This window comes from Schistocerca serialis, chromosome 9 (genome assembly GCF_023864345.2).
Source record: "Schistocerca serialis cubense isolate TAMUIC-IGC-003099 chromosome 9, iqSchSeri2.2, whole genome shotgun sequence".
NCBI classification, from domain to species: Eukaryota; Metazoa; Arthropoda; class Insecta; order Orthoptera; family Acrididae; genus Schistocerca; species Schistocerca serialis.
This window is the reverse complement of record NC_064646.1, coordinates 268,832,044-268,844,649: the sequence shown is the minus strand read 5'-3', so window position 1 is coordinate 268,844,649 and position 12,606 is coordinate 268,832,044. Positions and strand designations below refer to the sequence as shown.

The window sequence follows — 12,606 nt, the reverse complement described above, 5'->3', positions numbered from 1 at the left end:
CTGTTACCACTATGTGATTTTTGTCTACCGGCGGAGAGTGAACGTAGTAGGACGGTGATTTGAAATGCACTCCCTCCTGACCATAGTCTATTGACTTAACAAGTGCGGCAGCTTCGTGGACAAACTAGGGTAACATACATGCAAGTGTAGGTAGTAGAAGGGTAAACTACAGTCGCGAGTCATCGGTGATAGCCGGCACTGAAACTGTGTTGCAGTCCGGACACTAGTAGTAGTGCGCGCCAACTCCGGTAACGAACGCTTGAGGCCGAAGCCAGGCACTGCAGGGGCCGTTGCTTTGGCTCGGCGTGGGTGCAGCGCAGCTGTGCGCCCCTGGCGGCGCGCCTTGACTTCAGCCAGTAAAATAACGCGCTGATGTCAACGTGAGTCACGTGGCCACCTTGACCAAGTCTACTGGAGGACGCCGCCGCGGCAGCGGCTTCGCACCTCAGTGTTCGCCCGGCCGCGCAAGCGAGTGCGAGAATGTATTACCTGAGTAGCATCTTCCAGGTAATCCCACACTGTCGCATCCCCGCTGAGCGTCCGTGATCAGTGTACCTCCGCCACGGGCAGTCTTCTTTCCCTTCAGTGGAGTGAACAACCGATTGTCCCGCCATTTGCGAGCAGTGCTTTCGGAATGGATCTGATGGTGAGGATGCGATCTGCCCCAGAGCAGGCGGCGGTGTAGTGAGGTGTTTTGTTTTCATTGTAGATGAGATGCTGGCGCGACTGTAAGATGTTGCTAACTTGGAATGCAGTACATTCAGCGTCAAGTGTTGGCATTGGTGGCACAGCGTGTTTGTGTGTTCTTTAACGACCGACCGATCGACGGTCTCCAGATTACCGCAATAGAAGTGGCCTGGCGGAAATCCATTCTTCAGTTTCGTTTTTGTTTTCTTCTCATGTTTGTGATGTTTGGATTGTTAGTAACCATCTAAGTGTTGGTCTGTACGGAACGTAAGTATCAACCCAATTGTTTAGTGTCATGTAGTGAAATTCACTATATTGCCGTTCTGCTTTGATTAGGGGCGTCATTGTCGGCACTTTTTTATTTGTTTTTTTAAATGGAAGTTGTAAGATGGACTGATTTGTAACATTAGGTTGAAAGATCATACATAGTTTGGTTGTAGTTGGCAGAGCCAGCAAATGTATCACAACTTTTTAAATTCAGTTTGTAGTATCAGTTGTTACGTTCACTTCGTCGTCGCCTTCCCACCACTAGGAAAAGCTCTATGTAACACTATTGTCCGATACTTTCCAGTTGTTTGAAGACATTGTCATAGTCCGCGCCCAACGCCTATAGTATCTGTTGGGATCCCCATACTTCGTCACTTAAAAATACGCTTGAGTGTATGACGTAGTCCTCATAGTGCTGATGGGTAGTTGATTTATTGATAGCATAACTAGACAAAGCTGACGGTTGTATCTTAACTAGGCAAAGCTGACGGGTTGTATCGTATTCTTCACTACTTGTATTTATTCACCTCTATCGTGCACTGGGCTTAGAGAACTGTAATTTGGACCCCGATATTTGTAACCTGGCAATCTTCTGTTCATTTCTCACCTTTTGTACATTGTACTGTGGAAGAACACTTCGCTTAGTCATAAAACTGTTTCTTACCATGCAACCTATTTTATATTACAGCTCCTTAGACTACATTGTTTTGTGCACTTCTGCCATTAGCATTTTCCCTAATTTTGTTAGTTTTGGTGTATTTTAATTTACAGTGATTGTGTGGTGTGGCTCAGAGTGTAACTGCCAGACTACAACTCCCAAAGCCATTCGGTTCCAGATTTTTTTTTTACACTTGCCGCCTTTTCCACCTCTGCGATTATTTTTTCATATCAGAAATGCTAATTTGCATCGAGGTCAATTTTCAATACTGGCTGGGTAAGACGGCAAGGGCATACCATCTCCAGTAGGATATTGCCTAATAAAGAACACCAGTACTCAACCTGTCCTTCGGTTTGACGCCAGGTTTGCATACATGACTGCATAATAAGAGCTCTAGCGGTTTGTCATATATCCCATACAACAACGATAACAACAACAAAAAGCAACAACAACATTATCTTTCCACATCACTGGCGTCCGTAACTAAACAAGCCGATTGCTTTTATGTCCTAGTATACACCACTGCCGTCTCCAATAAGCCAATTAAAAAAGAAACTGAGTGGAATTTGCGTAAGACAGCTTTTACGGAAACTTCAAGCATTGATCTTTCAAGTGCGAAGGTGTCTTTCCCAAAAGCGTAAACAGGAGTAAGTTTCTTTGTGTTTAATGTATACTGAATTGTTCCTTCTACTTACTCCAAATGTTAGCTGGCTTCTTGTTTTACTTGTCACCAATCTTATCTTTTCCAAATTAGACCGGAAGAAACCCACTCGGCTGCAATACTACTATTCCGGGTTCATGAGCGCCCACTAAAAGTTCCCAGTCTGACTGGTATGGATGGGAGGAGGTGCTGGGAAAACAGAAATTGACTCATGTCCGGAAGATTTGTGAAACACGTCTGATGAAACACGAAGTAGCTACAGTTTTTTTTGTTATGATTTTGACAGAAGACGACGACAGACTTCCTCTGCTTTTATATTTTTTCCGTGTAATTTAACAAGGTATTTTACGTGACAATGTTTTGCTTTGTATGACTTGCATATTTTAGACCCATTTAGAACCACCATCCTCTTCTACGAAAAGTAACACTGGATTCGCGTTCTAGAAGCTCTCTCTTTTTGCCTGGCCATCGTGTATTGGTGTGTTCGATGTCCTTAAATATTTTTAGATCAGTATCGAGATAATAGCATTGATAATAACGCAGCCTTCGGTCAGTACAAACTTGTGCTCCGCGTGTTATGTTGTGGACGGTCTTTGAATCTTAATATGCCCTTTCCTACGAAAAGATAGAAATCACTAGCCCGAACCACAATGCTTTATTGGACAAGGTCGTTCTGGGGGCGGCACGCCCTTGCCTTTCAGAGGAACACATTCGCTGCGGATCGCGTCTTATGGGCAGGATTCCGATGTTTCGTGACGCCTCTTGAGCACTCGCGTTTAATTAAGCGTTAGCCCTTCGGACATCTGGAGGCTACCATGTAATTGGTTTACGGATTCTAACGCTCTGTCGGCGGGCATTGATAATTTGCCCGCAAAAATGAATAGTACGTGATGACAGTGGAACTATGTCAGGTCGCTGACACGAGAGCTAAAACTTTATATTATTACGAATTTGTAGAGACATTCGTAGCTACATGTTTATGTATTGCCAGTTATTTTCTGTCTTGGAATAGCCGCACGGGATTAGTCGAGCGGTCTTAGGTGCTGCAGTCATGGACTGTGCGGCTGGTCCTCCCTCGGGCATGGGTGTGCGTGTTTGCCCTTACGATAATTTAGGTTAAGTAGTGTGTAAGCTTAGGGACTGATGACCGTAGCAGTTAAGTTCCGTAAGATTTCACACACATTTGAACATTTTTCTGTCTCGGAATATTCGGCGGACATTTGTTTAACGATTTTCTAGACGTTTTCCTAGCACGGGTCAATCTTCATTGCGGGTGGTGTATACGACTATTTTTATAAAAAAGGTGGAGGGCTTTGGATGGTTGTGCTTCTTCGGAATTCACATGTCTGTTCAGATCGTTATTTTTTACGTGAAAATGAAAGTCGTATCCAAGCGAAGCTGCACTGTAGAAAGAAAATAAGTGCTAACGGTAACACGAAGTCCCCCTAGCGACAGTGAATAGTTGTTTTCATCACATATAAGGAATGACGCCACGGAAAACTATGCATTTAACGAATAGAAAAAAGACCTAGTCTTTTCTCTTGGTGCTGTAATCAGCTGAACCACCACTTCTTGCGACTGATGTCCTTGGCAATCTGTCTGGAAGGTTAATGGGATTTGCAATACGGACGCGTGAATTTTCAGTCTTTCAGGGCAGATAGTTCTTCCAGTAGTTCACCACAACCGTAGATGGTGACGCTGAGATTCCCCTACCCTAAATCGGGCTGTAACGGGGGTTGAAACTTTATAAGCACCACAAGAGTTCATAAAAAATAGGCCACGCTATTCAAAATAACTGATACGAATGTTGTTGAGATTGCTGTTGTTAACAGTGCCGTCCGCATCTTGATTGTCGCTAGTGAGAGATGGTAATACCGCTTCGGGTGGGAAGTTTTGGCTTTTCCATCGTGCTCTGTACATTCCATACAAAGTCATTCCACTTTTCTTCTAAGATTAGAGAATTCTTGGATGGAAATATATTTACAGGTGGCGAGGAGGTTGGATGTACAGTACTGTTTTTCAACGATGGAAAAAAAAGAAAAAGAACCAGTTACAGACCCTTTGAAAAGTGATACTGGTGGTGATTATGTGGAAAACTTCCAAAATATGTTTATCCTAAATATACATAAAGAATGTACCAAAAAACAGTGTTTAAGAAGTATCTTGGAAATACGGAAGCGTCCGATCCGACCCGTCTGCTTTGACCCATGACGTCACAAATATGGCGGAAACAAAAACAAACACACACACTTTCCACAAGAAGCCTAATGACACTAACGGGACAAGCGCGGGAAATGGGGTGTTTTGGGTGGGGGGCAAACTAAATACAAACAAATTTAGACGCCTTGCGTAGCTACAACGTGTAAGTGAAGACAGCCATGCATGAATACCCACCCACCTCCCCAGGGGTCGTAACCCCTGCAACCCATAGAAGATAAAGATGCTTCAGTAGCTGATTAGTGTTTTTTGTCTTTTTTTTTAAAAAAAAAACTCACGGGATAGAACGAACAGATCAGAAAAATAAATATAATAAACTAAAACAGAAATTCGAGGAAACAGATAATTAAAATAAGTAATAAGTGTTTTTAAATTTAAAAAAATCTCACGAGATAGAACGAACAGATCAGAAAAGTAAATAAAATAAGATAAAACAGAACTGGAGACAGCCTCACTCAAACCAAACTCCGCGCCGTCATGACGTCACACACGACAACACCTTACGTCACGGGTCAAAGCTGACGCGTTGGATCGGACGCTTCTGTCGACCCAGTATCTTCTATGCTTCATGTACATTAACGTCCATTTAACTCTTCTGTTCACATAGGGCGGGGAGCGTCAAGATCGCCTATTGTTATTGTGAAAGAGTTGTGTAACTGTAGCGCAGAACGAGAAAACAACGTCAACGATCGAATAGATGTTTGCCCATTTTTCGTTCCCCAAAACATAGGGCTAGTCACTGAACTAAAATTGCACTGACAGATTCGCAACTGGTGAATGGAGGCCGGCAATTAGTTTGTATCGGATAGACATGTATATTTTGAGTTACTTGTGCTGTGTAACCTGAGCAAACGTGTCTAGTGGCTTCGTCTTCAAAAGTGCATTGATCTCAGTTATTTCTGTGCTGGCAAACACACCTTGTCATTTGTAAAGCACAGAGAGAGGCGGCGTAGTGGTAATACACCGGAATCGTGTTCGTGAGGAAGGCGGTTCAAATCACCAACCGGACACCCTGGCTGCGGTTTTCCTATATAGACCAAGACGGTTCCTTTGAAAACAATGTGACTGATTTCCTTTCATATCTGTCGCCGATCCGAGAGTGTGCTCTCTGTCTCTCGTAGTCTTCGGAACATTAAACCCCGAACTTCCCTCCCTCCCTTCTTTTTCGATTTGTAAAGCAGATAACATGCTAACGTTCCAATAAGTTATTGTTTTGTTCACAAAGATAATATTTCTGTTCCACAAACTTCAGGTGTTCCAAATTGATGAACAGCATACGAGTAATTCTCCCATAAGTCCAACCCCTCGTCCAAGTCGTGGGAGATGCACAAAGTAGGGGACTGCCTATAGGGGCGATGTACAGCGGGGATTTCGTGTGCCCCAGGACCGCTACGGTAGCTGGGAAGGCCCTATGGGAACCCTGAAACGTGACGGCTAACGGGGCTCTGGTGAAGCTGCGATAGGCCTAGCAAGCCAGTAGTGGATAAATCAACTGCTTTTAAAAAGGGAACATGCCTCGGATCACGGAACGGATTTGAAGGAAACCGACCAAGCAATGGAAAAGGATTACGAGATGGTTTACGACTGGGCACCTTAAACGTAAGGACTCTAACTGGGAAGTTAGAAGAAATTGTAGAAATGATGGAAAGGAGGAAATTGGACATCTTTGGACTTGCTGAGACTAGGTGGAGAGGAGTTGGTGAAAAACCACTAAGTAAAGGATGTAAACTGTACTGGATAGGGAATGAGAGGGGAAGAAATGGAGTGGCAATAGTGGTCAGAGAGGGTCTGCAGGAGGAGGTGGAAGGTATCAATGATCGAATGATAAAAGCCAGAGTATGAGTGAAAGGAAAAAGCATTGAAATCATCCAAGCATATGCCCCACAGGTGGGGTGTACAAAAAAGGAGAAGGAGGAATTTGAAGATGACATGCAAAAGCAGCTAAATGGAGGTAATCAGATTATAATAGGGGACCTCAATGCACATGTTGGCACAGACAGGAAAGGATTCGAGGAGATAATGGGACCAGAAGGCTGGGGGAACCGAAATAGAGAAGGAAAATTGTTGCTGGAATTCTGCAAGAGGAATGGGCTGGCGATCGCAAATTCCTGGTACAAGAAGAGGAGTAGCCACAAAATAACTTGGTACAGTGGAGACTGGTCCCAAACTTCAGTAGTAGACTATGTACTAGTGGATAGGCAGATGATGAGCAGCCTCACAGATGTTAAGGTCATTCCATCTGAGGCCTTAGACAGTGACCATCGGCTGTTGGTAGCCACCCTGAGAGAGAAAAATGATAGGAGGGCAACAGATATACAGGAGAAAAGGTTGAGGACATGGATGCTGAAAGAGAATGAACGGAGGACCCAGTACCAGACACTGATCAGGAAGAAGCTGGCAAAGGAAGATCAGAGAACAGTGGAAGAAGAATGGGGAGATTTTAAGAGGGCTCTAGTTGAGGCAGCTGAGACTGTGTGCGGAAGAACTAGCACAAAGAGGAGAAGTAAGGAAACCACATGGTGGAACAACATATGTAAAGAGGCAGTACTTCGAAAGAACAAAGCCTTCAGAGAATGGTTCCAGACCCGAACAGAGGAAGCTAGGGTAAAATATAAGGAAAGCAAGAAAGTGGCACAGACCATAGTAAGGGCGGAGAAGAAGAAGTGGATGGAAAAATGGACAAGAATGTTAGAAGAGGACAGTGAAGGGAACAAAAAAGTACTTTACACCATTGTAAGAAATAAGAGGAACGACAGAAGCGAGTGCCTGAGGATCATGGATAATAATGGAAGAGTTATGGAGGAAATGCATGAGCTCAAAAAGATTTGGAAGGAGTACTTTGAAGATCTGTTGAATGCCGCCAAGCAGGTAACTAACAGCGTTGGAGAGCCTAAGGCAGCAGACGATTATAATAGTGGGGAAATTGATGATCTAACTTGGAATGAAGTGGAAGAAGCCATAAAGAGGATGAAAGGGGGCAAGGCACCAGGTTGGGATGAAGTAACAGTGGATATGATACGAGCAGCAGAAGTAGGAACCCAGTGGCTATACAGAGTGCTGAGGGTGGTGTGGAAGGAGAACAGAATTCCTGAGGATTGGAAGAAAGGAATTATAGTCCCGATCTTCAAGAAAGGGGATAAAAGGAGATGAGAGAACTACAGAGGAATCACCCTGCTATGCCACTGTGGAAAAATCTATGAAAAGTTCCTGGAGAAGAGAATAAGAAGCACTATTGAAAGTAGACTGCAAGAGGAGCAGGAGGAGCAGTATGGTTTCAGACCGGGAAGATCAACAACGGACCTCATATTTGTGGTAAGGCAACTGCAGGAAAGGCACTATGAGTACGGGAAGGACTTAACCATGGCCTTTTTAGATATTGAGAAGGCGTATGACAGTATCTGTAGGGGCAAGCTCTGGGATGTGCTGAACGCAAAAGGGATAGATGAAGAGATAACACGAAAAGTTAGAAAAATGTATAAGGGAAGTGAGAGTTGTGTGAAAGTGGGGAGGGAACGTACTGCATGGTTCAAGCTGGAAAATGGGCTGCGACAGGGAAGTGCACTTTCGCCTTTATTGTTTATTATTGTTATGGATGAAATCCTACAGCAAGTATCAGATGCAATTGGAGATCATAAAATGAAAGCAGTGCTTTTTGCCGATGACCTGATGTTATGGGGAAATTGCGAGAAGGAGGTGCAAGAGCAGTTAGATGTATGGGAGGCAACGGCAGCACAATATGGAATGCATTTCTCTGCAAAGAAAAGTGAAATAATTGTCACAACAAGGAAGAAGAATAGGCCAAATGTGGATATAACTTGTGGAGGGGAAAAACTACAAGTGGTAGAGAACTTCAAGTACCTGGGAAGCATGATTGAAAGTAAGGGGGAAACGCAATGGAAATAAATGAAAGGTGCAGAAAAGCAGGGCAGTTCTACAAATGCTTTAGGGGGCTTATTTGGAGCAAGGAGGTGCCACAGAAATCCAAGGGAATTATATACCGAATCTACTTTGTCCCCATATTGGCATACGGAAGTGAGACATGGGTAATGCACAAAAGCGACAAAAGTAGAATACAGGCTAGTGAAATGAAGTTCCAGAGGAGCAGGTTGAGTGTAACAAGACGAGACAGATTGCGAAATGTGTATGTGAGGGAAAGACTAAAGGAGGAACCAGTACAGGACAGGATAGAAAAATCAAGACTGCAGTGGTATGGACACATGAAGAGAATGGATGAGGGAAGAATTCCAAAGAGGATGTTTGATCTGCAACTGGAGGGGAAGAGGCCCAGAGGAAGACCAAGAGATAGATGGATGAAGGGAGTGAAGGAATGTGTGACGAGAAGAGGAGAGAACTGGACGAAGGTGGAAGAGGGGGAATGGTGGAAAGACAGAACACGATCGAGAGGCTTGTGTTCCCGACAGACCCAGCCAGTGGCTGGAAACTGTCCAAGATGATGATGATGATACGAGTAATTCAGTGATTCATTCCATAAATGAGCCTTAGAACAGCTGTAGTGATTTGTGAGCATTAATGAGACAACCACCAGCTGCGTTCATAGCGCTTACAGCGGAATAATTATCCACCTTATAGCGCTAGTCGTGGGTTAATTCGTGCAGATATTTCGACAGAGTTCTTGGGTCTTTTTATTAATGCTTTCCGTGCATCCTGCAGTGTCCTTCTAAAAGATCACTTTTACTGCTGTCCTAGGGAAATTACGACGGGAATGCCGCAAATCGTCTAATGTAATACGGAAAATATGTACAGTTGTATATGTAATTCGTCATATAGGTAGTAACCTATTGTGACTTATGTATTCTGTCGACCACGATGTCATTGGGTTACAGAAACATCAAATCTGAATGAAATCCTCTGCTGGGAGAATACGTATACACTATACGTGCTTCACGTGCCCGTCTTTAGCTCTCTAGTTCTGTTCGTTACTGTGCAGCATTTCCCTCGTTAACACTATTAGCGACGTAGTGTCAGTACTCTGCATTCTCGGGAACGGCAAAAGATTGTTGCTGAAGCATTCCTCCTAGGCGTCAAGCTGATAAGCAAGTGCTGCACATTTTCCAACACTCAGACGCTAAGTCTTAAGTGACCTACATGGTGGAATTTATCATAAACATTCAGTGATTCAAGAATAGTTAGACTGGGGGGAAAATACACTGACGGAAAAAATCGCAGCACCAAAAAATAGTTAATATAGGTTAATGAATTTTCGGGATTACTTTTGTCTAGGTAACAGAATTAAATGATTAACATTGCAAGATCACAGGTTAATGTAAGTGCGAGATATAGCTTTGCAAATGTGAAATGCTAGAACATTAATAATCAGTGTAACCACCAGAATGTTGGGTGGAAGTATGCAGACGTGCATGCATTGTGTTGTACAGGTGCTGGTTGTCATTTTATGGAATGGATTTCTTTGCCTGTTGCAATCGGATGGATTAATGGTGTTTGTGGATGGCACTTGTGGTGTCGTCCAGTGGTGTCCCATACGTCTTCAATTGGAGGCAAATCTGGTGATCAATCAGGCCAAGGCAACATGTCGACACTCCGTAGAGCATGTTGGGCTGCAACAGCAGTATGCGGGTGAGCGAAAAAACCCACTGGAATGCTGGCCATGAATGGCAGCCCAACAGACCGAATCACCAGAGTGACATACAGATTTGCACTCAGGCTGGATGGGATAACACGAGAGTGCTGCTGTTGTCATATGAAATGTCACCCTAGACCATAGCTCCTGTGGTAGGTACAGTGTTCTAGCACCCACACAGGTTGTTTGCTGGCCCTCAACTGACTTCTTTATAACCAACACACAGCCATCGCTGGCACAGACACAGAATCAGCTTTTGTTAGAAAACACAACAGACACCCACCCTGCCCTCCAACGAGCTCTCATGTGACGCCACTGAAGTCGTAAACAGGGGTGGTTTGAGGTCAATGGAATGCACACTCCAGGGCATCTGGCTTGGAGCTGTCCTTGAAGTAACCGATTTGTAATAGTTTATTATGTCACTGGTGCCAACTGCTTCCCAAATTGCTGCTGCAGACGCAGTATTATGTGCCAGAGCTATACGCTGAAGATATGGTCTTTCTTCTCGGTAATGCCATGTGGCCATCTGGACCCCGGTCTTCTTGCCACTGTACATTCTCGTGACAACCGCTGCCAGAAATCATATACAGTGGCAGTATCGCAGAAGGAACATCCAGCCGCTCATAAACCAATTACACGAACTTGTTAAAACTCTGAGGTTTTGATAATGGCATCTTTGACGCCTTGGCTAAGATTAACTCATTATGTACAATCTCAAAAGTTACTAACGCTCTTGACCATTGCAGCCTTTGTTGAATTAAACCTGATTTGCATCCTCATAGTGGTGCAACTACCTAATTTTGTTCTGTTAAAAACCCCATGCCTTAAATTATTGTAGTAGAAGTAAACCTGATGTTAAGCCAAAGGCTGGAGTGAAGGCAGTTCTATTCCCTTGGCTTCCGCTGCCCTTTGAATTTAGTACCCAGCCAATTACTGATGTTTAGTTTAGCTTTTTTTGTTTGCTTATTGCACTGATTCTAATAGTAACCCCCTGCCATGATGTTAAATGAGTCAGTTTTGCAATTGTAGTACAATTTCTCAGTGAAAAATTTGACAACATGGAGGCCATATTTACACATCTGTCTTAAGGTGCTTTTTTTTAGTGATTTGTACTTAACTATGCTCAATATCTCTATCAAAAAACGCCACAGCACACATTGAGAAATTATTTGGCGTAGTTGATATCAAGTAGATATGATTTCAGTTTGTGTTGAGTACATAGTGTGCTTGATTTGTGATGGTACTCACTGGTACCTCTGACGAAAAGAAATCAAGATCAGTAGAATTTGAGACATGGTACAATAGAACTTTTGTCTCTGGTTCAAGGGATTTATAACAGATGTTGTATTCACACTTTCAAAATACTCAGAAAAGCAGTAAAACGATGTGTCAAAGTCTAAATGCCAAAAGAAAAATCCTTGAAGGTCACAGTACCTCTTATGTTAGAAATCTAGCACTACATACATACACCCTGCTTTTATATATATATATATATATATATATATATATATATCTAAAAACAAAGATGATGTGACTTACCAAATGAAAGTGCTGGCAGGTCGACAGACACACAAACAAACACAAACATACACACAAAATTCAAGCTTTCGCAACAAACTGTTGCCTCATCAGGACAGAGGGAAGGAGAGGGGAAGACGAAAGGAAGTGGGTTTTAAGGGAGAGGGTAAGGAGTCATTCCAATCCCGGGAGCGGAAAGACTTACCTTTAGGGGGAAAAAAGGACAGGTATATATATATATATATATATATATATCGACTTCAAACTGTGATTATTTACAGTAAATTTCATAAATGTTCTGCATGGCATTTGTCATTATGCCAAACTGTGTAAGCAGCTATCTACAAGAGACTCAATAGTGTGTATATTATCCTCATTATGCACTTCTGAACAATAAAGACTGTTTTCCTCAATGAAAAATTATCTTAGATGAGATGTTATAAGCAGTTAGGGAATGAGGATAGCATAAGTAACTCAAGTTTTCTATAGTACAAAAGTTGCAGAACTTATGCATTTAAGATCTGTAATTTGTGACTTCCAGTTCAGATTCTTATCAAAATAAACACCCAGTAGCTTAGAAGATTCTGTTTCATTTATTGATTTACCCTCGCGCATTATTTTTCATGACTCGGCCAGGCCTTGTGCAGTTCAGAATTGCGCGTTTTGTGTTTTATTCAATTTCATCAGCAGTCCATTAGCAGAGATCCAGTTATTAATTTTAAAGTGTTTATCCATTAGGCTTCAGTATAATACTTGTTTCATCATCAAATAGAACTACTGGCTAAAGTGCACATACAGTGTTCAGGTTTCGTACTGATGTTGGCAGTTTCTTGATGTTGGTCTTAGCCAGTCAGTTGACACTATACACGATTGAAAATCATAGGATCTAATGATTTGGCAGAAGATGTGAATTGATTACATTTGTTTCTGATGTGGAGAATGGAAAGAAAACTAGATGGGCTAACAGACTGATCTTTAGCATAGGCTGGTGTCTATGTT

At 42.8% G+C, this 12,606-nt stretch overlaps 1 protein-coding gene across 4 annotated transcripts in view; it reads left to right on the top strand.

Moving 5' to 3' along the window:
• LOC126419916 (protein diaphanous) overlaps positions 1-12,606 on the top strand; it is a 361,964-nt gene that overhangs the window by 268,250 nt on the left and 81,108 nt on the right. The window contains exon 1 of one of the 4 annotated variants that reach the window (XM_050087196.1): positions 424-507. The exons of 2 other annotated variants lie outside the window; for them this stretch is intronic. In XM_050087196.1, coding sequence (XP_049943153.1) covers positions 481-507 — 27 coding nt within the window. In that variant the 5' untranslated portion in view covers positions 424-480. One more of the 4 variants, XM_050087197.1, reaches the window with a different exon arrangement.